The following is a 20,680-nucleotide window of genomic DNA, read 5'->3' on the forward strand; positions in this document are numbered from 1 at the left end:
TTCATTGCCTCTTTTCTTAGACCAGATGTTGGCTTAAAGACACCACCCCCTTCTTTTTAGGCAGCTATTCACAGAAAAATGTTAGCAAAGAACTTCCAGAAAATATGCTGAGAAGACAGGTCCAGATTTAACCTCTAGTGTGTTAGTTTAGTCTTGTTCTACCACCTGGCTTGGAACAGAGCTTATGCTTTTCATACTGTTTTGAAGCAAAAGTGTCACAAACAGAACTTGGGTTTTCTTCCTGGAAATAGCTGCTGTGTGACAATACACATGTTCTAACCTGGAAAAAGTGGAAAGTCTCCTTAGAAAACATCTCTAGCTCTTTCAGGTGTGTTAGGTTTCATTTTATAAAGACAGATGGTACCACTGGGGGTTTTTTTTACCTCAAATGTAATTCTCTTTCAGGTACAGAATGGTGATTTTCCCCCCCCCTTTTTTTTTTTTGCCCCATCATCTCACCTGTAGGCAAAGTGTGTTTGTAAATTCTGTTTGAGCTCATCAGTGAGCTGTAGAAAAGTGACCAGCAGAACCCTTTGCTTTGTCAGTAGCACAGTTTACCTGACCCAGGGGGAGTAACAAAGTAATGCTACCTCTGGCTATGGCTGAAACTCCTGCACAACTGTCTTGAGACAAAACAGCTAAAATATGCCATTTGTTTTCAGTTCAGTAGGCACGTGTTTGTTTTCCCTTAACCACTGACCAAAACAGCTAGGGCAAACCAAGCTCAGTGCAGTGCCTTGAGGATGGTGACAGGACCTGGTTTTGCTTCAGATGTCTATGTATTACATAAAAAAACATTCCATAGCCAGTCACCACACCCACAACTGCATCAGCACAGTTGAGGTAATGTTTCTGTTCTTGACCTTCCTCTCAACTATGATGGCCAATTCTGCTTCATGCTTTGATGATGCCACAGCCTGGTCTAGAGGATGGGCCTGGTCTAGTTTCTAGGCTGACTAAAAGCCTCCAGAAACCTTGGCAGAACAGCCCAGGGAAAGATGCTAACTACAAATGAATCAGGAAACATGACAAGTTTATCATTCTGTTTTGAAATGAGCTAGTGACTGACACAAAAAGCTATGTCCCAAAGAAATACATGCAGCAGTAGAGCATTCAGCAAAAAGCACTAGCAAATGAAGGCAAGAGCTAGCAAGAAGGAGGAGCTGGCTCTTAGACCTTCAAGCAAGACACCGAGTACAATTTATGGTGGCCTCTTCCAGACTTTAGCTCTCCCATGATATTCTGAGTACCATACAGCTACAGCAAGCAGCAAATCATATTCTGCAGCACTGGAAAAAGGCAATTTTTTTCTGACTTCTTGTTGCTTTATGTGGGATACATTTTCCTGTTTTGGGGAATGAACTGAATGGAAAGCTGCAGAAATTGAGGATAACAGTAGCACAAAATAGCTGTTTCCATAACTACCAGCCTAGTAATCGAACCTATCATAACCTGAGCTGATGGTTGATGTTTGCAATTACTTCCAGTGCTTCAGTTTCAACACCAAATTCATATCATTAAGCTCATAGTCTTGTTATTACAGTGATTCATTCTGCTGTGTGCCAGCCATGCAGAACTTAGGGTTTTCCTAGATACCTAGCAGTTCCACTATTCAGCAGGTTTGCTGTGAAACAGAGAAAGCCCACTCCAGCCTCACTTAAGAGCCTGCTTTCATCTTTCATAGAATCATGGAATTACAGAATCATTTATGTTGGAAAAGACCTTCAAGATCATCGAGTCCAGCTGTTAGCCCAGCACTGCCAAGCCCATCACTAAACCACATCCCTAAGCACCGCATCTACATGTTTTTAAAACACCTCCAGGGATGGTGATTCCACCACCTCCCTGGGCAGCCTGTTCAGATGCTTCACCACACTTTCAGTGAAGAAAGTTTTCATAATCTCCAATCTCAACCTCTCCTGCTGCAACTTGCAGCCCTTTCCTCTTGTCCTACCGCTTCTTACTTGGGAGAAGAGACCAACCCCCACCTGCCCACAGCCTCCTGTCAGGCAGCTGTAGAGAGCAGCAAGGTCCCCCCTGAGCCTCCAGACTAAACACCCCCAGCCCCCTCAGCGGCTCCCCACAAGACCTGTGCCCCAGCCCCTTCCCCAGCCCCGCTGCCCGTCTCTGGACACGCTGCAGCCCCTCTACGTCCCCCTTGCAGAGAGGGGCCCAGACCTGAACACAGGGTTCGAGGGGCGGCCTCAGCAGTGCCCAGTGCAGGGGGACGGTCACTGCCCTGGTCCTGCTGGCCACACTGCTGGGGACACCAGCCAGGGCGCTGCTGGCCGCCTGGGCCCCCTGGGCACACTGCTGGCTCCTGCCCAGCCGGCCGTCACCCAGCACCCCCAGGCCCTTTCCCACCAGGCCCTTTCCAGCCGCTCTGCCCCAGCCTGTAGCACTGCATGGAGCTGGGTAACACTTACTTTGCTTCTCCTGCTGCTTTTGATTCTGCCTGTAAGACTCTGGAGCCCTAACAGTCCTCTTCTCCCTCTGTTTTGTGTACCCACCACCAGGCAGTAATGCAAGAAGTTTGCTCCACCCAGGGGAGTAAACTCAGTGACCCCAAATCTGCTTTAAACTTGCAGCGTGACACAAGGTCAAGCAAGCAAGCAACTTGTCCTACAACTTTTTCATTAGGAACTTCATCCGGGAAGACATGGTCCTGTTTCCATTTGTGATTGATTGGTGCTTAAATCATTAGTAAGTCACACTGGGAGAAGCAAGTTTTGATTTAAGCCATCCTTTTCCCAAACCACAGATAAATGCCAGGTTCCATGTTCTCTTACGAGGTAACATGGGCACTATTATAGTGCTCAAAGAGATGCCAGGAGGTCTGTGTGGATGAACGAGGAACAGCTGGGTTATTTCAAACACATGAAGGAAGCATGCAGAGAGCGTAAGCAAGGATAGGTAAGTTGGGAGGAACGCAAAGATGTTGTCCAAGCATCCAGAGGTAAAGTTATAAAAGCTGAAGTTCAATTGGAGTTGTATCTGGCCAGGGATGTCAAAGACAACAAGTGCTTCCATAAATACATAGGTGGGAAAGGCTAGGGAAAATGTGGGCTCATTGCTTAATGAGATGGGGCACCTGATTACATAGGACACAGAAAAGGTTGAGGTACTGAATGTCTTCTTCGCCTCAGTCTCACTAGCAACACTGGCCTTCAGGCCCCTGAGACCAAGGGGAAAGTCTGAAGCAAGGAAAATATACCCTTAGTGGAAGAGGATCAGGTCAGGGAAGACTTAAGTCCTGTATATACCTAAGTTATACTTAGGTATAGATATAGATATATAGATATAGATATATAGATATAGATATAGATATATTTAAATAATACCTAAGTCCATGGACCCTGATGTACCCTCAAGTGCTGTGGCAGCTGGCAGATGTCATTGCAAGGCCGCTCAGATAATCTTTGATTGATCATGGTAATGGGGGAAAGTGCCCAAAGACACGTGGAAATCAAATGTCACTCCTGTCTTCAAGAATGACAAGGAAGGTCCAGGGAACTAAACGCCTGTCAGCCTGACCTCAATCCCTAGGAGGGTGATGGAACAACTAAACCTGGAAAACATTTCCAAACACATCAACAAGAACATCATCAACAGTAGTCAGCACAGTTTCACCAAGAGGAAGTCATTCTTGACCAACCTGATAAACTTTTATGACGGAATGACTGGCCTGGTAGCTGAGGTGAAAGCAGTGGCTATTGTCTACCTAGAGTTCAGTAGGGCCTTTGACATAGTCTCCCATAAGATACTCACAGAGAAGCGCTTGGTGTATGGGATGGTTGAGGTGGATTGAAAGCTGGCTGAATGGCCAGGCCCAGAGGGTGGTGATCAGTGGAACGAAGTCTAGTTGGAGGCCAGTGAATAGCAGTGTATCCCAGTGGTCAGTACTGGCTGCAGTCCTGTTAAATATCTCAAGTAATGATCTGGGTGATAGGACAGCATATACCTTCCATGAGCCTGCAGACACCACAAAACTAGGAGAAGTACCTCATACAAGAGAGAGTCATGCTACCACCCAGAGGGGCCTCAGCAAGCTGGAGGAATGGTCTGACAGGAACATTGTTGAAGCTCAGCAATGGGAAGTGCAAGGAATAATCCCAGGCACCAGTACATGCTGGGAGTTACCCAGCTGAAAAGCAGCTGGGCAGGGAAGGAACCTGGGGTGTCCTGGTGGACAGCACATTGGAACATGAGCCAGCAATGTACTGTTTTTGGAAAGAAGGCTCATGGTATCCTGGTTGCCAGCAGGCTGACAGAGGTAATCTTTCTCCTCTACTCAGCACTGGTGAGGCCACACCTGGAGTACTGGGTTTGGGATCCCCAGTACAAGAGGCATGCACATACTGGAGAGAGTCCAGTGGCTGAAGGGACTGGAACATCTATTTTATGAGGAAAGGCTGAGAGCTGGGCCTGTTCAGCCTGGAGAACAGAAGGCTCAAGGGGTGTATAAATACCCAAAGTGATGATGCAAAAAGATGGAGCCAGGCTTTTTCCAGTGATGCCCAGTGACTGGACCAGAGGCAGTGGGCACACACTGAAACACAGGAGGTTCCCTCTGAACATCAGGAAACAGTTATTCACTGTGAGGGTGACTGAGCACTGGCACTGGTTGCCCAGAGGTGATGGAGCCTCCAACCCTTCCAACCTCAGACATCCTGTTGTTCTGTGAAAAAAACTTGGAAGAATGCTTCTTTGTTGATTTGGCTTACAAAGCTTCTAATTTGTGAAGACAGGAAAGGCTTAACTAGTTGGCAGCAGCACATGCCTGCTGGGAAGACAAGCAAATGCCATTCCCTTCCCAACAAAGCAGAGGCAGTGTCAGTTGTTTCTACACCAGGAGCAGTTTTATAGGCTAAGGGACACACAAAAACTGAAGAGTGCTTCATTACCCCATTTCATAATGCAAGCAGCACCTGGTAAAATTGTTATGAAAAAAGTTCAGCAGCATCTATCTCCTTGTATCTTGCTTCATCAGGAGCCAAGGATTTCCCCCATCTGATTCCTCCTCTGCCCCTGAAGTAAAGCATTTAGCCACCTTTCTCCTCAGGATTCACCTAAAGCCTATGCTTTTCCCTCTGGTTTCAGATGCAAGTTTGCGCACCCTGTCTCTCACAAGTCACCATAATACAGAAGGTTGTAGGATTTATTTATAGCTATCCAGTGAACACACTGGAGCCTGCATCATCAACAGGAACTGGAGATGGAGCAACCATGCTTAAGAAGGACCCCTCAAAACCCATGTAGACACTACAGAAAGTGAAGAAAATCTGTACTTGAAGAGCATTTATAACGGACTTTAGCATCACCTTTTCTAGAAATCTCTGTCCTGGTTTCAGCTGGATTTTAGAGGGATAGAGTTCATTTTCTTCCTAGTGGCTGGTGCAGTGCTGTGTTTTGGCTCTGATGTGAGAACAATGCTGACAGCACACTGATGGTTTGAGTTGGTGCTGGGTGATGTTTATACCAAGTCAAGGACTTTTCAGTTCCTTGGGCCCTGCCAGCGAGAGGGCTGGAGGGGCACGGGAAATGGGGAGGGGACACAGCCAGGGCAGGTGACCCAAGCTAGCCAAAGGGATATTCCATACCGTGTGACGCCATGCTGAGTATATAAACTGGGGGAAGAAGCAGGAAGGGGGGGACATCCAGCATTATGGCATTTGTCTTCCCAAGTAACTGTTATGTGTGACGGAGCCCGGCTTCCCTGGGGATGGCCGAACACCTGCCTGTCCATGGGAGTGGTGAATGGATTCCTTGCTCTGCTTTGCTTGGGTGCCTGGCTTTTGCTTTACCTAATAAATTGTTCTTATCTCAGCTCTTGAGTTTTACATTCCTTTCTGATTCTCCTCCTCATCCCTCTGCGTGAGGGGGAGTGAGCGAGTGGCTGTCTGGTACTTGGTTGCTGGCTGGGGTTAAACCACGACAATGTATTTTCTTTCTCTTCTTATCACAGACTGAACACTGGTGTTACCAAGCTGCAAATAAATCAGAGGCAGGTCCCCTCACCCGAGGTCATGGTTCAAAATCCTCAGCAACATGCAGAATCATGGATTCATAGGGGCTGGCAGGCACCCATGGAGATGCCTAGGCTCCTCAGACCTCATGAGAATTTGGCTGCTTTACAAAGACATTCACAAAGGATCTTTTCATTTTAAGATCAAGTCTTCAGTTTTCAGTTGGTCAGTCTATGTCTAGGACTCAAGGGAGGGTTTGATTTTCCCTTGCAGACGGCAAGCAGGTAGTGATATCAGAGCAAGACTATATCCCGCATCTACAGACGCACCTGTTCCACTAACATTAAAAAAAGGACTTTACATCCACCACTTGCGTAACTGCAAAAACCTAAGGGCACTCATTTTATGCTGCAATAGCAGTAGCTCTTTCACATACATTCTGCAAAATACACAGACAGGGAGCTGGATTCTGCCCAAGCAAGGCTGAAACTCATTGATCCTCAGTTCAGAAACAGGAGCATGAACTGACTGACCCATGAGACTTTCACTACATGGCGCTCCCCCCAGCAAAGCGTTCTGCACTCCTCCATGTATGACAGAACTCAACAGCTTCAAGCAAAATAATTCAAGAATAAAGCAAGGCCCACAGGTGAATAACGTTCTCTTTAATATGATTAGTTACAGCACTAGATGTTGCCTTGTTCAAGTCCTACATACAGGTCAGTGGTGTAATACCTGGCCGATTCTCCAGAGATAACATGTCTTCCTAGATTACATTATAAAAGATCAACACATTTAAAAAAAAAATAACATTTTTACGATTACCATTGTACTTTTATGCCACCTGCTAACTATTTTACAAATCACAGCTGCAGCCCAAGAGTTAAGTTTTACCATTGCCTGTTTGTAAGTAATAGCACATTTTGCGTTTTTGTTTTGAGTACTTGATGCAAGGAACTCAAACTCTTGAATAAAAAGCATAAGAAATGACAGATTTTCTCAGTTTTAAGCTGCAGAATTTATTTCAATCTTTAAACATTCAGGATTCTGACAGTTCTATTTGCTACAACTACTCTTCTTCTAAAGAACAACGTAAGATACAGTTTACATTGAGGATTAGTAGTTCTGTGTAATCCGAAAGCAATGTGAATAATATTAAAAAAAAAATTGTCAAGATCTTCTCCTGTATCAAAAGTACTAACTACCTGCCAGTGGAGCTTGTCAGATGTATTACTGTCAAATGTTTCTGAAACACCTGTGTCTTTTCAGGCAGGAAAAATAATCCCTCTTTGCTACCTAAAAAATAATCCCTCTTTGCTACCTAAAAAATAATCCCCCTTTGCTACCTAAAAAACAACTTTATTGCCATATCTAAGGAAGTAAAAAACCTAGGAATTAAACAAACAACCTGCCTCCCAAAAAACCACCCTACATCTCACTGCCATGTTAGGCAGGTTTACAGCAGGAAGTACTAGGAGATGGGGAAGAATAGTTTCATTCTGAGGAAGCTATGTGACATGTATTATGTATGTATATTAATACATACATAAAATACCGGAATAATTACAGTGAAATCTGAACACAGCAAAACCAACAGGACTAGAAAACACTCTACCTTCAAGCTGAGGACAGAAAAGCCTCATCTGCATTCCAGGAAAACTCTGATTTTGTTTCAGCAATGGAAAAGAGAAAGCTTTCCCATTTCAGCTAATTCACTCAAAAAAAGCATTTTACTGTATTCTAGGAAGTCAGCAACCACTTGTAAGTGCGTATAGTTCCCAGCTTGTTCAACTTTTATAAACACTACTGTTGGAAGAGAACAGATTTCAGGAGACAGTTAAAAAACTGTCACTGAAGTTGCTTCAGCAACTCTGGAAAAAATACAACTATTTAACTGATGCTATATTTAAGCATAAATCTACCTAACCTTAGATCAAGTAGTAAAAATTTCATTCTCTGGAAACCTGAACAGAAAATGGAGCAAATATCACACTCTGTGCATTCAGACCTTGTTAAAGCACAAACACCAATAACCTGCAACTAACAGGCACATTTCTTCAGTCCTTGTAAAATCAAGCTATGGCTTCCAGAGCTTGAGGAGGCCATCTTCACTGTAAGTGGCAATCAGGTTCTGGTGGGGGTGATGAGCAATGCCAATGACATCTTTTTCATGAACCTAGTGAATAAGCAGAAAGATGCATCAGGAGATTCTTCTTTTAGCAGATTCAAGCCAAATATCCTCTTCAAACAAGAACCCGGGGAAAGGTGGACTGAGGTTCAGCATGCTTTGTGTATACAGCAAAAGCAGAGGAAGGTACCCACACACACAATGTTAAGTTCCAGTTGCAAACAATTTTTGTGATGTAGCAGTTGCTTTTTGCTAGGCAAGGGAAGGTTCAGTGAAGGTTGACATCCACTGAAATCCATGAGATCTAAGTATTCCCCATTAAATGTGGACATTCAAGCTGCTATTCCTCCTTAGTTTAATCCAAGGCAAATTTAAGCTTGACAGCTTTAAATCTGATTTAAATTGGTCAGATTCTACATCAGGTGGAGCCCAGGTCAAGACATGCTCTATTTCAAGTAAGTTTGAACCAATTCACTCTTGGCATGGCAGGTTAACATCTTCATAACTTTTAAAATTTAAATGGTTCTAAAAAAACCTAGAGACATGCTACAGCCAAGTGTTCTGGAATGCATTCATTACCAATCATGGCTGCTAGAGGTGAAAATCCTTGGTACGAGACTTATCCTTATGGACTCTGTAAATAACAATTAGACCATCCTTGTGTTTAGCTTTTGCAGAGTTTTAAAGCCAAGAACTTACAGTCAGAGTTCTCTCCAGCTTGCCAGTCACCGTGCTAAAGCAATAGAGCACGAAGTCTTCACCAACACAGTAGATCCATTCACCACGAGGTGAAAGTGCACAGCAGACGAAGTCACCACCTTCTCTCTTACCAGAGCTAAAACTTCTTACAATCTGTAAAGATACCCCCCAAAATATTTGGCATGATTAAACTGCAGTACATCATTACTATGATCAGGGCAAATATTTAGGCAGTACTAACTATGTTTAGAACACAGCATCTCTCCATAGCTGCAATTGCTTTCTGCAATCAAGCTGTTCTATAACCTGGGTTTATGATAGTTTGTCATGCAAGTAAACTGGAAAAATTAGGTTTAACCCAATGGTATGTTATTAACTACATTTTTGGAACTCTTAAAATGACAGAAAGAGACTTGAAAGGACACCAGTAAGATCACATACTTGTCCTTGCATATTCATAATGACAACTGTATTCGATCTGTTGCACACAACGAAGTGTTCTGGGTTTTTAGGCAGCAGAATGACACTGTTCACTGTAATGTCTGTCCCAGCAGTACTGCCAAGAGATTTGAAGGTGTTTGAGCACTCTGTTGTCTTCACATTCCAAACCTAGTATGAAAAATAAAACCAATTAGCTTTAAAAAAATCAAACAAAAATTAGCTGATTCAGAGTAACAGGATTCAGATTTTTTAAGGCTCCTGAAGGGAAAAATTACTTATCACATCTGTTTTCACATGTGGACACCATGAACAATTTCACTATAATTGAACTGAAAGTGAATTTCCATTATCCAAATTCAGCCTGGCTCCCTTTCATTAAGCATATTCCCTGAGGGGTGAGTCCAGACTGGCTTTCTGGTTTTAGCTGGCATCTATGAATATATGTGCAGCCTCTGCAACATGCTATTTGCCTTACACAAGACAGACACCAAAAAAGAAAAATTGCTGAAAAAGCAAGCCTCACTGGTATTAGTGGGAGAGACATTCTAGCTCACAGCTGCTTCAGGCTTAACACTAGGCTGTTCTAGCTGTTAGAAACAGCAAATGGAACTGCCCGATTAATATTTAAAATTAAATGTAACTCACCTTCTGTGGAATACTTTTGCTGTTTATGTACTAGTACAATAGAAATATACCACATTCTTATGCTATCCCTATGACTGGGGCAGTCTAGCAAAGAGTGCAAGTTTGAAGTAACGCCCCATTTAATATGAGCAAAATCTATCACTCTCTCCTAGGCCACGTATATAAACCAGATCTGTTTACCCACTCCCCATGCACTGCATCAATGCCCTGTATCGATCCCCTGCTTCATGTAGCTGTCTCTATATTAATTTATTTATTAGTACTCAGAAATGCCCTGTATACAACGATTTATTCCTCTTAACTACTATACATGGAGTAATTCCACTCTTTGCCAAGACTAGAAGCCAAACCTATCACTTCTACAACCAGTATCATTAATGCTGTATTACCCAATTTACATGGTGAGGCACTCCTATGCACCAGTAAACAGACAGGTGCCATACACCATAAGCAAGAAAAGCCATTGCTTCAGACAAGGGAATTCCCACACTCTAGAACAAGAGGTGTCACAGTCAATTCTGTTTCTAGAATAAAGCAGGAGCAGGCAGGTAAGTACTGCACTGATGCTCTCCTTTCATCAATACAGCAGAAACAGGCTCTGCAGCAGTCTGTAAGCAAAATATGAAACTTAATCAGTTCTCCTTTACACCAATCTACAGCAAAGTTCACAAGCAGAAAGACATTGAATGAGTCTGAATGTGTTATTTACAAAGGGTAAATGCTATCTTACCTTCACTGTGCCATCAGAGGATGCACTGATAATGTAGTGGCCATCCTGAGTAAAAGTAGCTTCATTAACAAATGAAGAATGTCCACGGAATTCCTTTAAAGTCTTCCCAGATTTTAAACCATGAATCCTGTCACACAACAGAGGTCACAAACGAGTAAGCAACCGAGGTAGTCTGAAACACCCCCTGGCTTCACCGTATTTTAAATCTGTGATACTCTTTGACAGGCAACAAAATAAAATGCTAAAAAAACCACAAGCTGTAAGTCTTTATCACAAGCCCCTTCCATCAAAGGCATTATGTGTTACTCTGAAAAGCTTAAGGAAATACCATTAATCCTCAGCCTCAAGTACCTGTATGTAGTACACACTGTATATATTAAAAGATAGGACTACGAAAGGGGAAACTATGAAGCTGAAAAAAACCAAAAATTACAGATTTAAGTTTGAAAGTCTCTGGTCCAACAGACTCTTAAACTTTGAGGTCAGCTGGCTCAGGGCCTTAACTAAGGCCTTGTCCAGATGACTTAAGAAAAATTCTCTTACACTCAGCCAGATTTTTTTCTCTTTTACAAGCTGCTGCCATTGCCTCTTACTGTGCAATTCTACAAAGAGCTTGCTCAGTCATCTAAAAGGAAATTATACTGCTAATCTGTATCAGCCTTAAACTGTAGTATCTACTGGCTACCGAAATAGGGTTTTCAAGCATGTCTGCAGCCTTGAGAATGAAATTCCTTATTCCATTTGAAGCTTGCTGTCCTTGATTCAACATCCAACCTTACATAATTTCAATTAAAATGCTTATGCTATAGTTCATATATAACATAATTTAAACAGATTAACATTTCTCATTAAGATGTTTTGTAATGCCTATTCAACTGTGCAGCTGCCTACAGATCCACACATTTCTTCTTTATCATCTAAAGCAGCACCACTGAGGTCTACAGTACAGGCAAGAGCCTAGAGCTATTAAACATATTACATTCAATTAAACATAAAGCATACAGTTATCAAGCAGTGGATCAAACTGATTCCCAATGTAAGTCCCATATACTGCAACTCAAGTTTTGAAAAGACAGATTAGAAAGCTGGAAACCTTGATGGACTGGACTGATGGACTGAGAGAAACCTCATGATATTGAGAACAGATTGCAGAACCATCTCAGGCATCAGAATCATCTGGGGGCTGACCAGCTGCAGAGATCTGCAGTAAAGAACATGGCAGGCCCTGGGGAGAATGAAGTGAAAGCCAGCAGTGTGCTGTGGCATTGCAGAAACCCAGCCACACACCAGATGCATTAGTAGAGGCACAGTCTGCAGATCAAGGTTCTTCCCTACTTGGCAGAGGTGTAGCCCCTTCTAGAGGGCTGTGTCTAGTTTTGGACACAGATGGCCAGAGGGCTGGACCACATGATGCAGAAGGAGAGGCTGAAAGGACCAGGTGTGTTCACCCCAGAAAAGTGAAAGTTCAGGAGCATCTAACTGCTGTCTTCCTTGTAGACAAAAAAGTTAAACAAAACAAGTTATTATTAAGTTAGAGTAACGCCAAAGAAGAAAACCAACTAAACTAGTCAGAACTGATCTAAGCTGCTTTCAACTGCACCAATGTGTCTGCATAGCAACAGAAGAGCTTTGTCTGAAACCAAACCTGCCCAGCACTAAGCAAATTCCACTCAGTTAACAAGACACCAGATAGGTGCAGCATCATTACTGCACTACGCAAATGTTAAGCAATGCTTTCCAGATGCTAAGAACTGCAGGAACAAGGGTTTGACAAGGTTGCCACTCATCTGGTAGCTTAGACTAGAATGGAATTTGAGTATTTTTGTCACTATTAACCAGTATTGAAAGTTACAATGAACTTTCATTCTTGCTTTTATTCACCCTGCAATGATCCTTAATTTAAAAAAAAAAATAATAAAAAAGAGGCTATCTCAATCTTTACTAAATACCTGAAAAACTTCTAACTCTTGGGTTAACATCATCACCTAGCTAGCTTTTACAGAGTAAGTGGAATCAGATTCTTCTCAGAGGTACACAGCTAAAGGACTTGAGGCAAAGGGCACAGGTTGTAAAGTAAAAAAAAACACAAAACCAAAATGTCTTTCCAAATCCAAACAGGATTTTCTCCAAGAGGCTTGCACAGGCTTAGGACAGGTGCCAAGAGCAGCAGTGCAGTCTTCACCCAGAGAAGTTGAGAGCTCATCTGGACAAGGTTGTGAGCAAGCTGCCCTAGCCAAAAGGTTGGTTGTGCTTTGTAAAGATTACTAGACTAAAGACCCCTAGTGTGGATAACTGGCTAGCTGAAAAGGGTCACATAGACATAGTCCAGCTGGCTGGACAAAAATGCACATCGCTCTCAGCTTATCTGAAGTAAAGCAAAATACACTGTCTTTGGCTGTCCTTGTTACACAGTAACAGGAAGATTTTGGTGGGAAAAGAATGTTGCAGGTGGGAACAGAAAACTACAGAAGAGAAACAAGGGGCGGGCTTGGTATTTAGGCAACTAACCAATAATGAGCTTAACTTTTGTAATATGTATGAGCTAATTATAAGAAGGCATAAAAGGTGACTGTAAGGTACAATAAACGAAGTCTGCTGCTCACTCATATTGAGTGACTGTGTCTTCCCTCCGTCACAACACCCTAGAGGTACATTCTAAAATACTTTATAATTTATGTTTAGTCTGCCTTACACAGGTTGCCCAGACACTTGAGCTTTCTCAAAGCACAGATGCAAGCCTAACCACCTTCATACTCCCACAGCAATCCATTGCTTTATCATGCTGTTGCTCAACAGATGATCTGCACACCAGAAAAGCTGCAGCAACTGTACGCATGTAAGTCTTAGCACATGGGAAGTGTCGGGTAATGCGAAGTTTGTTCAGTTTAGCCCATCCACATTAAGATGGATGTACTTCCTTGGATTTTCCACAGACAGACCTCCTATCCAACCACTGTAACTGAGCTAAAAACTGTAGTTCAGCAAGTTGGTAGGGTAACTGGACTGTGCTCCAAAGCAACTCAAAGCCTGTAGAAGGACTCAACTCCCCTTCCTGGGTTGCCAAGATCTCAGCTTGTGGGTCTTCATCATCCTGAACAGTTTCACTGCCCAAAAGGAATGCCACAGACACTGGGAAATTGAACTACATATTGGTTTAAAAAAAACCCCACAGCTCATAGCCCGACATGGTGCTGGTGCTACAGAGCAAGGGATGATTCACATGAAAAAGGGAAAGAATTCCCATGCCCAAAGGCAGAACGCAGAGACAGCGTGGAGAAACTGGAATTACCTTTAGGGACTGAAGAGAAAAATGATCCTATTTCTATGGCTGTTTTTCATCACTGAAAATTTTTTTCTTTCGCCAGCGTAAATGTATAAACCATCTGGACACATGATTTTTCTCTAACAGATTCCAAGAACAGCGGTACATGTCAGAGAACCACAGAATAACATAGGCTGGAAGAGACCTCAGAAGATCTCTGTTCCACCGCTCTCCTCAAAGCAGCATCAACTTCCAAGTCACTCGTGGTCTAAGAAAGTCTTCAAGGGTTGAGATTCACCCCCTGCCTGACCCAACTCTCTCAGCATTGTCCAAGCACTGTTTCTTTCTCAAGGGGAAAAAACGTTGTTTTTCCTTATATACATTCAGAATCTCAGCTCCTGGAGGTCCCTTGTAGGAACTTCTCAAGTGCACTTTGGGAACTTTGGGAAATTTTGTGCTCTTCAGCAACTATCAGGAGGAAAGAGAGAAGACACACCAAAATACTTAAAGCTGCTCTCAGAAGATTTCTTCAGATAGTACAAGAGCAGCGCACGATAGTGCTTCACAAGGAAAATAAACTGGATGGAACCAACTACCATGTCATCTATTAAAGCTAGTCAGTATGATCAGCCTGTTTAAAAAAAATTTACATCAAACTGTTATCTCAGATCTTTTCTACCCTAAGCTTATTATAAAAAATGTTATTCGAAGATTGAGATTACTGTTAAGCTAGGAGTCTCCCATAAAGAAAATGTGCAAGATCAGCATAAATGACAATAAAGCAGAAGAAGAACTTGGCCTCTAGCCCTGGCATAATGCAAGTTAAGCAAGGTGAAAAGGCCAAACTTTCAAACTGTTCCTTTCCAACCCTCAGCAGTCACGCTCCCCTATTAGGATTAAAACTCAACGCAAAAAGATTGAATCCAACATCAAATGAACCTGTACTCAAAACTTTAACTGCTTAATATGAAAACTTTGTTTTCTCCTACACTGTAGCTCACATTCCCAGTTTATTTACCTGATTGTCTGATCAAAAGAAGCACTAAGGATTTGGCTGCTGTCTTTAGAGAAACTGAGGCATGTAACACCTTTACTGTGTGCTCGTTCAAATCTTCTCAGACACTGACCGCTCTGGATTTTCCACACCTGGAGAGGAAACAGCGAATGAAACAGAGGTGGTTACTTTGTTATGAGATCACAGAGTCTTAAAAAACAGAGATAATATGTATCTGTTTCTGAGCCATGCTAAATTTAATTTATTTTTATATGGAATTGCAACGTTATTGCAATCACAAGTGACTCTGGTCAACACCTTTAGCAACATAATGTACAAGAAGATCGGTACCTTGATCTTGCCGTCTTGTGCTCCAGTTGCCAGCATTTCTGTATCTCTGCTGAAGCACATGCACAGCACTGCATCATCCATCATCATAAAATTATCTTGTGCCTGGTACTTCAGATCCTAAATGAAAGCAAAAGATCCACCAGTCAAAATGAGAAATGCAAACAAATAATCTCAAGGAATAAAACCAGATGCTGCAGCCAATGAGCTATCTGTGTGAAATTAGATGCAACTTACCTTCCTAATCTTTCCAGTAGTGAAGTTCCATACTTCAATGAAACCATCAACAGAGCCAGTAACCAAATACTGTCCATCTGGGGAAAAGCGAGCGCATTCCACATGCGACTTCTGCCCAAACTGTTTTATAGAAGAACATAAAATAAGCCTAATAAGCAATTTTAAAGCAGCAACTCATTAAAACAAAACTGTAGTCTCATTCTGGTGGCAAAAATACAGTACTTTCTAGAGATCTGCATTCACAAATTTAATGTTAAGATATAAAAATACCTGTCAATACCTACATACTAGCACTCCAAAAACAACAAGAAAACCCCACTCTTTTTGATCTGATAATATCTGTGCAAATTACATCAAACATTCCATGCTTACAGAAACAGTTGGGACTGTTGTATTTTGCAGTGAGTTGTGTATGTTAACAAACTCTTTTCCAGCATCCAACATATACACCTAGCAGACATCAGAAAATTCTGAAGTAGTACAAGTTGCTTCACTTGGAATGATGTTTCTCCACTAAAATTTTCACAGACAATATCTGCTATTTTTATATATAATTTTTTATTTAAATTTTTTTAAATACAAGTGACCATGACAACTAAGTATAGAAAAGTTTTCACTAATCAACTAAAAAATCCAAAGATCAGTGCTGCTAGACAAAATATTTTCTAATAAAGCATTTTTACAAAGCTGCTACTGAACGCAACAAACTGATTTCACAAGTTCTAATTACGACTTCTGAAAAACATTATCTTCTGTTCATTGTGGGAACTGGTAGAGCCAGTGAACTAACTAACACTTCTCACTCTACAGAACTGCTTGGTGAAGTTGAAAAGCTTTCGCAGAAGGAAACTGCCTATTGCAAATTGTGAGTTCTGCAGGACAACTATGTCACTACAGCACAGTTTTCTTTCTCTTTTGAAAGATGTACAAGAAAATCCTTTAAAAGGAGATACTGATCACAGTAGTAGACCTGGTATGCAGTAGTTCATGATCAAAACTTAAGCGGTTTTGGAGGCCAGGAAAGAGAGGGAAATTATTTATAAAAAAAGAGAACAGGATTCAGAAGGTTTACTCTTCTCTCCCAACATAAAGCACAGGAAGGAACAAGCTGCAGAAGCTGCAGCAATACACAAAAGCAAACACAACATCACCTTAATATGTCTGCTCAGCTGTGTGGGGAACTTTTCTTCTTCCACATCTTTCACAGCTGCTTTGCCTCTGAACAAGTCAATCGTCATACCAGGAGGAAGCAGGCCCTGATGCTGCTGCCATTTCAGTGCCTTTTGAGGAGTTGAAAGCCTTATCATTAGGTATCAGTTAACATACATCCTCCTCATCAAAACTTGCTTCTAATTAACACAATACAGCAACAGTTTCTTGTACCCTTACTAACTGTACAGTTTGAGACAAATAGACTGCAGTTACTTGAAACAAGACTTAGCAGATTACTCTTCCTAACTCATCACCATAAACAGAATAAAACATTATCCCCAAATGTTTTCTGAAAGTGAGAATGACTCAGGCCCACCCTACTCATTCTACCTTCAGTATGCAGTATACAGCACATACATAGTGTGGGTTCAGTTGCGTGTTGATTTAAACTAGCTGACCTACTGTCTATTTGCTTAGAACTGTATACATTAAAACTAAAAATGACATCTAAGCTTTCTTGGAAGGCATAAGTGAACTTCAATCAAAAGACGGAATGTTATACAACCCCTTCATCAGAGAGCTGTCTTCAGTCACAGGACATACCTGTTACGCCAAGAGTATTTACTTGGCGTACTTAAAAGCTTTAAAAGTAAGATGTAAACCATAAACCAGCAAAATACAGGAAACACTGTCTGCAGAAAGTATCAATGACTACACTTTCAGAACCAAAGATGTTGTAAGTACAACAATGGAAACAGTGTATATTAGCAGGTATTTTGAAAATAACCTTCTCTATGCACCAAGTATTTATTCTATGGGAAAAAATCTACTGCTGGAGTGCTGACTTTTCCTGCAATGGCTAAGTCCATGCCACATGGAGAAAATACAGTTTTTAACTATATCACATGTAAATGTGCAATACCTAATCTTTACTTTTATAGACCATGAGAATGAACTACATCATAATCAGTTTCACACAGCGAAGATCTACAGAAACTGACATAGCTACTAAAACATTTTTCAATGATTACCTGTCCCAACAACGCCATAAGACGAGATGGAGGTACCACGCTGACTTCTCCCGCTAAAGCTTGTGCAATAGCAGCTCTCCGCTTCTCTTTGCTACTTCCATCTGGGTATGCCTAGAGAGAAATTATTTTTATTAAGTGATTCTTCTAAACTATTTTCCATTAAAACATTCTTTGCTCTGAACTGAAGCCCCTTCCAGATCAATGTTTTATCAGGCCTTCAAAATTGCCCTTCTCTTTAAACATGAACGCTTGAAACATTTGGGATATGCTTTCACTAAAAATGACCTAACCAGAAATAACGCCTTGTTATTACACAACAGCAATTTAATTTACAAAACGCACATTTTGTTCCACATACAAGACAGGAAAAGCAAGGCACAGATCCTGTGGCAGGATACACGTATAAATCCCCAAATTTCCACCTGAAGTATACTTCAAAACCACTACTCTGCTGCCTTGTCATCAAGTGTTACACATCATTTGCCAAACCCTTCATAAAGCCTGTAAAATCATCAAACTGGGAAGCTGCAGTCTCACTCCCAGTATGGAAAAGAAAAGATGCCACAAGCCATTAGCAACCTGGACCAATGCTCGGGGCCATGCAAGGCGGCATTGCAAAGTCTCTAGCAAGAGCGTAACATACCTCACGAGGATCAAAGTAAGATCTGGCCAGAAGGTTTTCGAGGTGGATGTACCGCTCTGGCTGTGTTTGTTTTAGCATGATCATGGGATCTGTTTGTCTCAGGAGAGACCTGGCAGCACCTAGTTCCCGGAGCTCAATCAACTCCAGCACAACCTGCATCAAGAGATAAGCATCTGCATTAGCCAAGGGTAAGTGGAAAACCCCAGACGGGAGCTTCCAGCCAGATCAGAAAAGTCCATACACAGCCTGCCCTCACTCACTTGCTCGTAGAGATCAATAAGAGTCTTGTCGGGCAGCTTCAGCGACTGTATGGCCTGCAGCACTGTGTCCCAATGCCCACTGTTGATGTCAGCCACAAAGCTCTCAATACTGTCCACAGTGTTGAGGGATACAGTGGTTTCCTCCTGAAGGGTAGCGAGGGCTCGGTGGAGGCTGTTCTCTTTCAGATACTGCATGATTAGCCGGATCACACTGCAGGGGAACCGCAGGCAGTCACGGCACCAGCCCCACCGGTTACCGCTCCCCGTCCTCCTCCACGGCTGCCGCAGCCTCCTCCCGCCCAGGCGCCCAGCCGTGGAGAAGCGGGCCCTCCCGCCAACCCCGCGACGGCCCCCAATCCCCAGAACACCTCAGGGACAGACATTTCCCCACGGCGGCACCGCCCCGCAGCGGCCCCCGCAGCGGCCCCCGCGGCGGCCTGGCCTCCCCGTCCTCTCCCGCCACCACCCCGCCACCAGGACCGACACCGGGGCCGGGGCCAGGGCCGGCACCCCTCCCCGGCGCCGCCATACACACTCGGAGGACTCGATTTCGATCGACATCTTGATCCGCCGCTACCGCTCAGGGAGAACCCGCCGCCTCCTCTAATACGACTTCCGACCTTGCGCGCTTCCGCTTCCGGTCCACGCCACATGGCTCGGGGCCGCCCCGCCCTCCCGGCCCAGGCGTACGGAACGTGGCGGGCCGCGGGGCGGGAGCGGGTGGCGCGCGTGCGCACTGGGGCGCCGCGGCCGTGGCGGGCCCTCACCGCGGGGGGGCGCTGCGGCCTGGGGCTCGGCCTGGGGGGCCGGGGCAGGCTGGGGGGCGGCCGGAGCCACCGGGGCCGAGCTGGTGCCCCCGGAGCGGCGGGCGCGGGGAGCGCGGCCTCGGCAGTGCTGGAGGCCCGGCAGCCTGCCTGTGCCCGTTAGGCGGGTGGGCTGGAGCGGGTGCTGGTCTTACGGCCCGTGACGTAGCACAAGCCTCACACAGTCTTTATGGAAGGAGAATTACTGATGACCAAATACAGTGCTGGCCTGGCCAGGAAGGCTGAGAGAACGCTTGAGGGAGAAAGCATCAAAAAGATTGGGACCAGTATTCTCTCAGGAGAGGGTGTTAGTTATGGGAACTAAAGGGAGTGAGGGGATGTTGTGTCCTTCAAAATAGCCGCACTTGAAACAGGGCAGCCACCTCAGTAAGTGTAACGTCAAGGCAAGCACACTAATGTATGTTAACCTGCATAGTGACTCTGCAAGCTGGCTTTTCAGTCTATGAAGAGCTTCTAGTGTCTTAGAAATATGGTCTGTGCCTCCAGCGTAACCCTCGTTTGAGCATTTCACAGTCTGAATACAGACCTCAAGAGTTTTCCAGCTGCCTTCCCACAAAGCTGCAGTCCACCTACTGTCCTTCACTCATCGGGATCTCAGGAGATTCCCTGCAGTGGCACAGACAGGTTGGACTGCTGGTCTGGCCCGGCATGGATGTGGAACAGTTCCCTGGCCTGCTTTGCACGAGCAGGTTTGCAGATGCAAACCAGGGATCTTACCTTCTGTTTGCAAGCCTTAAGCTATTGTGAGCCCTGTATTTCAACAGTGTCGTTGTGTGTGAAAGAATGACACTGCATAAAGTAATATTTCATTGGTAAGGGAATTAATAGATGTCTTGACTGCCTTAATTACGGACTAAGAATTGGAAAAATACGAAGCAGGCAGAGCCCTCCAGTGGTGAGGGGGGACGTGAGACAGCTGTCCTTTAAACACACAAAGGGTAGCTGTGGCAGTTCATCTGTGCTGCCTGGACTCTGGCCGAGACCAAAAGTCTTGACGTTTCAGTTCATGCTGGAAGATTAATAATGCTGACTGTGTCTCTCCTGGCTGCGTGTAGGCCTAGGTGGCCTGGCCGGGAACGGGGCTCTTCACTCCCTGGGCAGCACTGAGGATCTTGCTGCTCATGTCTCCCTGGCATGGGACGCTTCCCACCAGCTCCTAGTCAAGTTCCCAACACCATTGCTAGACTGCCAGCACACAGGGATGTGAAATCTGCTCTACTCAGCCCCCCCTTGGATGGACTTGTTCCTTGCTGTTTTTTTAGGCTTAGCATACAATTTGCTGGATGAGCCATGGAAAATAGAACCATGTGTGAGAAACTG

The 20,680-nt window shown here is 43.8% G+C and overlaps 1 protein-coding gene across 2 annotated transcripts; it reads right to left on the reverse strand.

Moving 5' to 3' along the window:
• Positions 1 to 6,612: 6,612 nt before the first annotated feature.
• On the reverse strand, positions 6,613 to 19,208 carry SMU1 (SMU1 DNA replication regulator and spliceosomal factor). Of its 2 annotated transcripts, none has more exons than XM_056325279.1 (12): positions 19,068 to 19,208; positions 18,537 to 18,747; positions 18,277 to 18,429; positions 17,634 to 17,744; positions 16,602 to 16,730; positions 15,451 to 15,570; positions 15,217 to 15,333; positions 14,890 to 15,017; positions 10,610 to 10,736; positions 9,235 to 9,402; positions 8,794 to 8,946; positions 6,613 to 8,142 (listed from the first exon to the last, which is right to left on the reverse strand). In XM_056325279.1, exons 1-12 carry the CDS (start codon positions 19,187 to 19,189, stop codon positions 8,044 to 8,046), a joined length of 1,638 nt encoding a protein of 545 aa, XP_056181254.1. In that variant the 5' UTR covers positions 19,190 to 19,208; the 3' UTR covers positions 6,613 to 8,043. The 2 variants fall into 2 exon arrangements, with proteins under 2 accessions (XP_056181254.1, XP_056181255.1); XM_056325280.1 differs by having other exon boundaries at positions 19,072 to 19,200.
• Positions 19,209 to 20,680: the final 1,472 nt, after the last annotated feature.

Source organism: Falco biarmicus, chromosome Z, assembly GCF_023638135.1.
Source record: "Falco biarmicus isolate bFalBia1 chromosome Z, bFalBia1.pri, whole genome shotgun sequence".
NCBI classification, from domain to species: domain Eukaryota; kingdom Metazoa; phylum Chordata; class Aves; order Falconiformes; family Falconidae; genus Falco; species Falco biarmicus.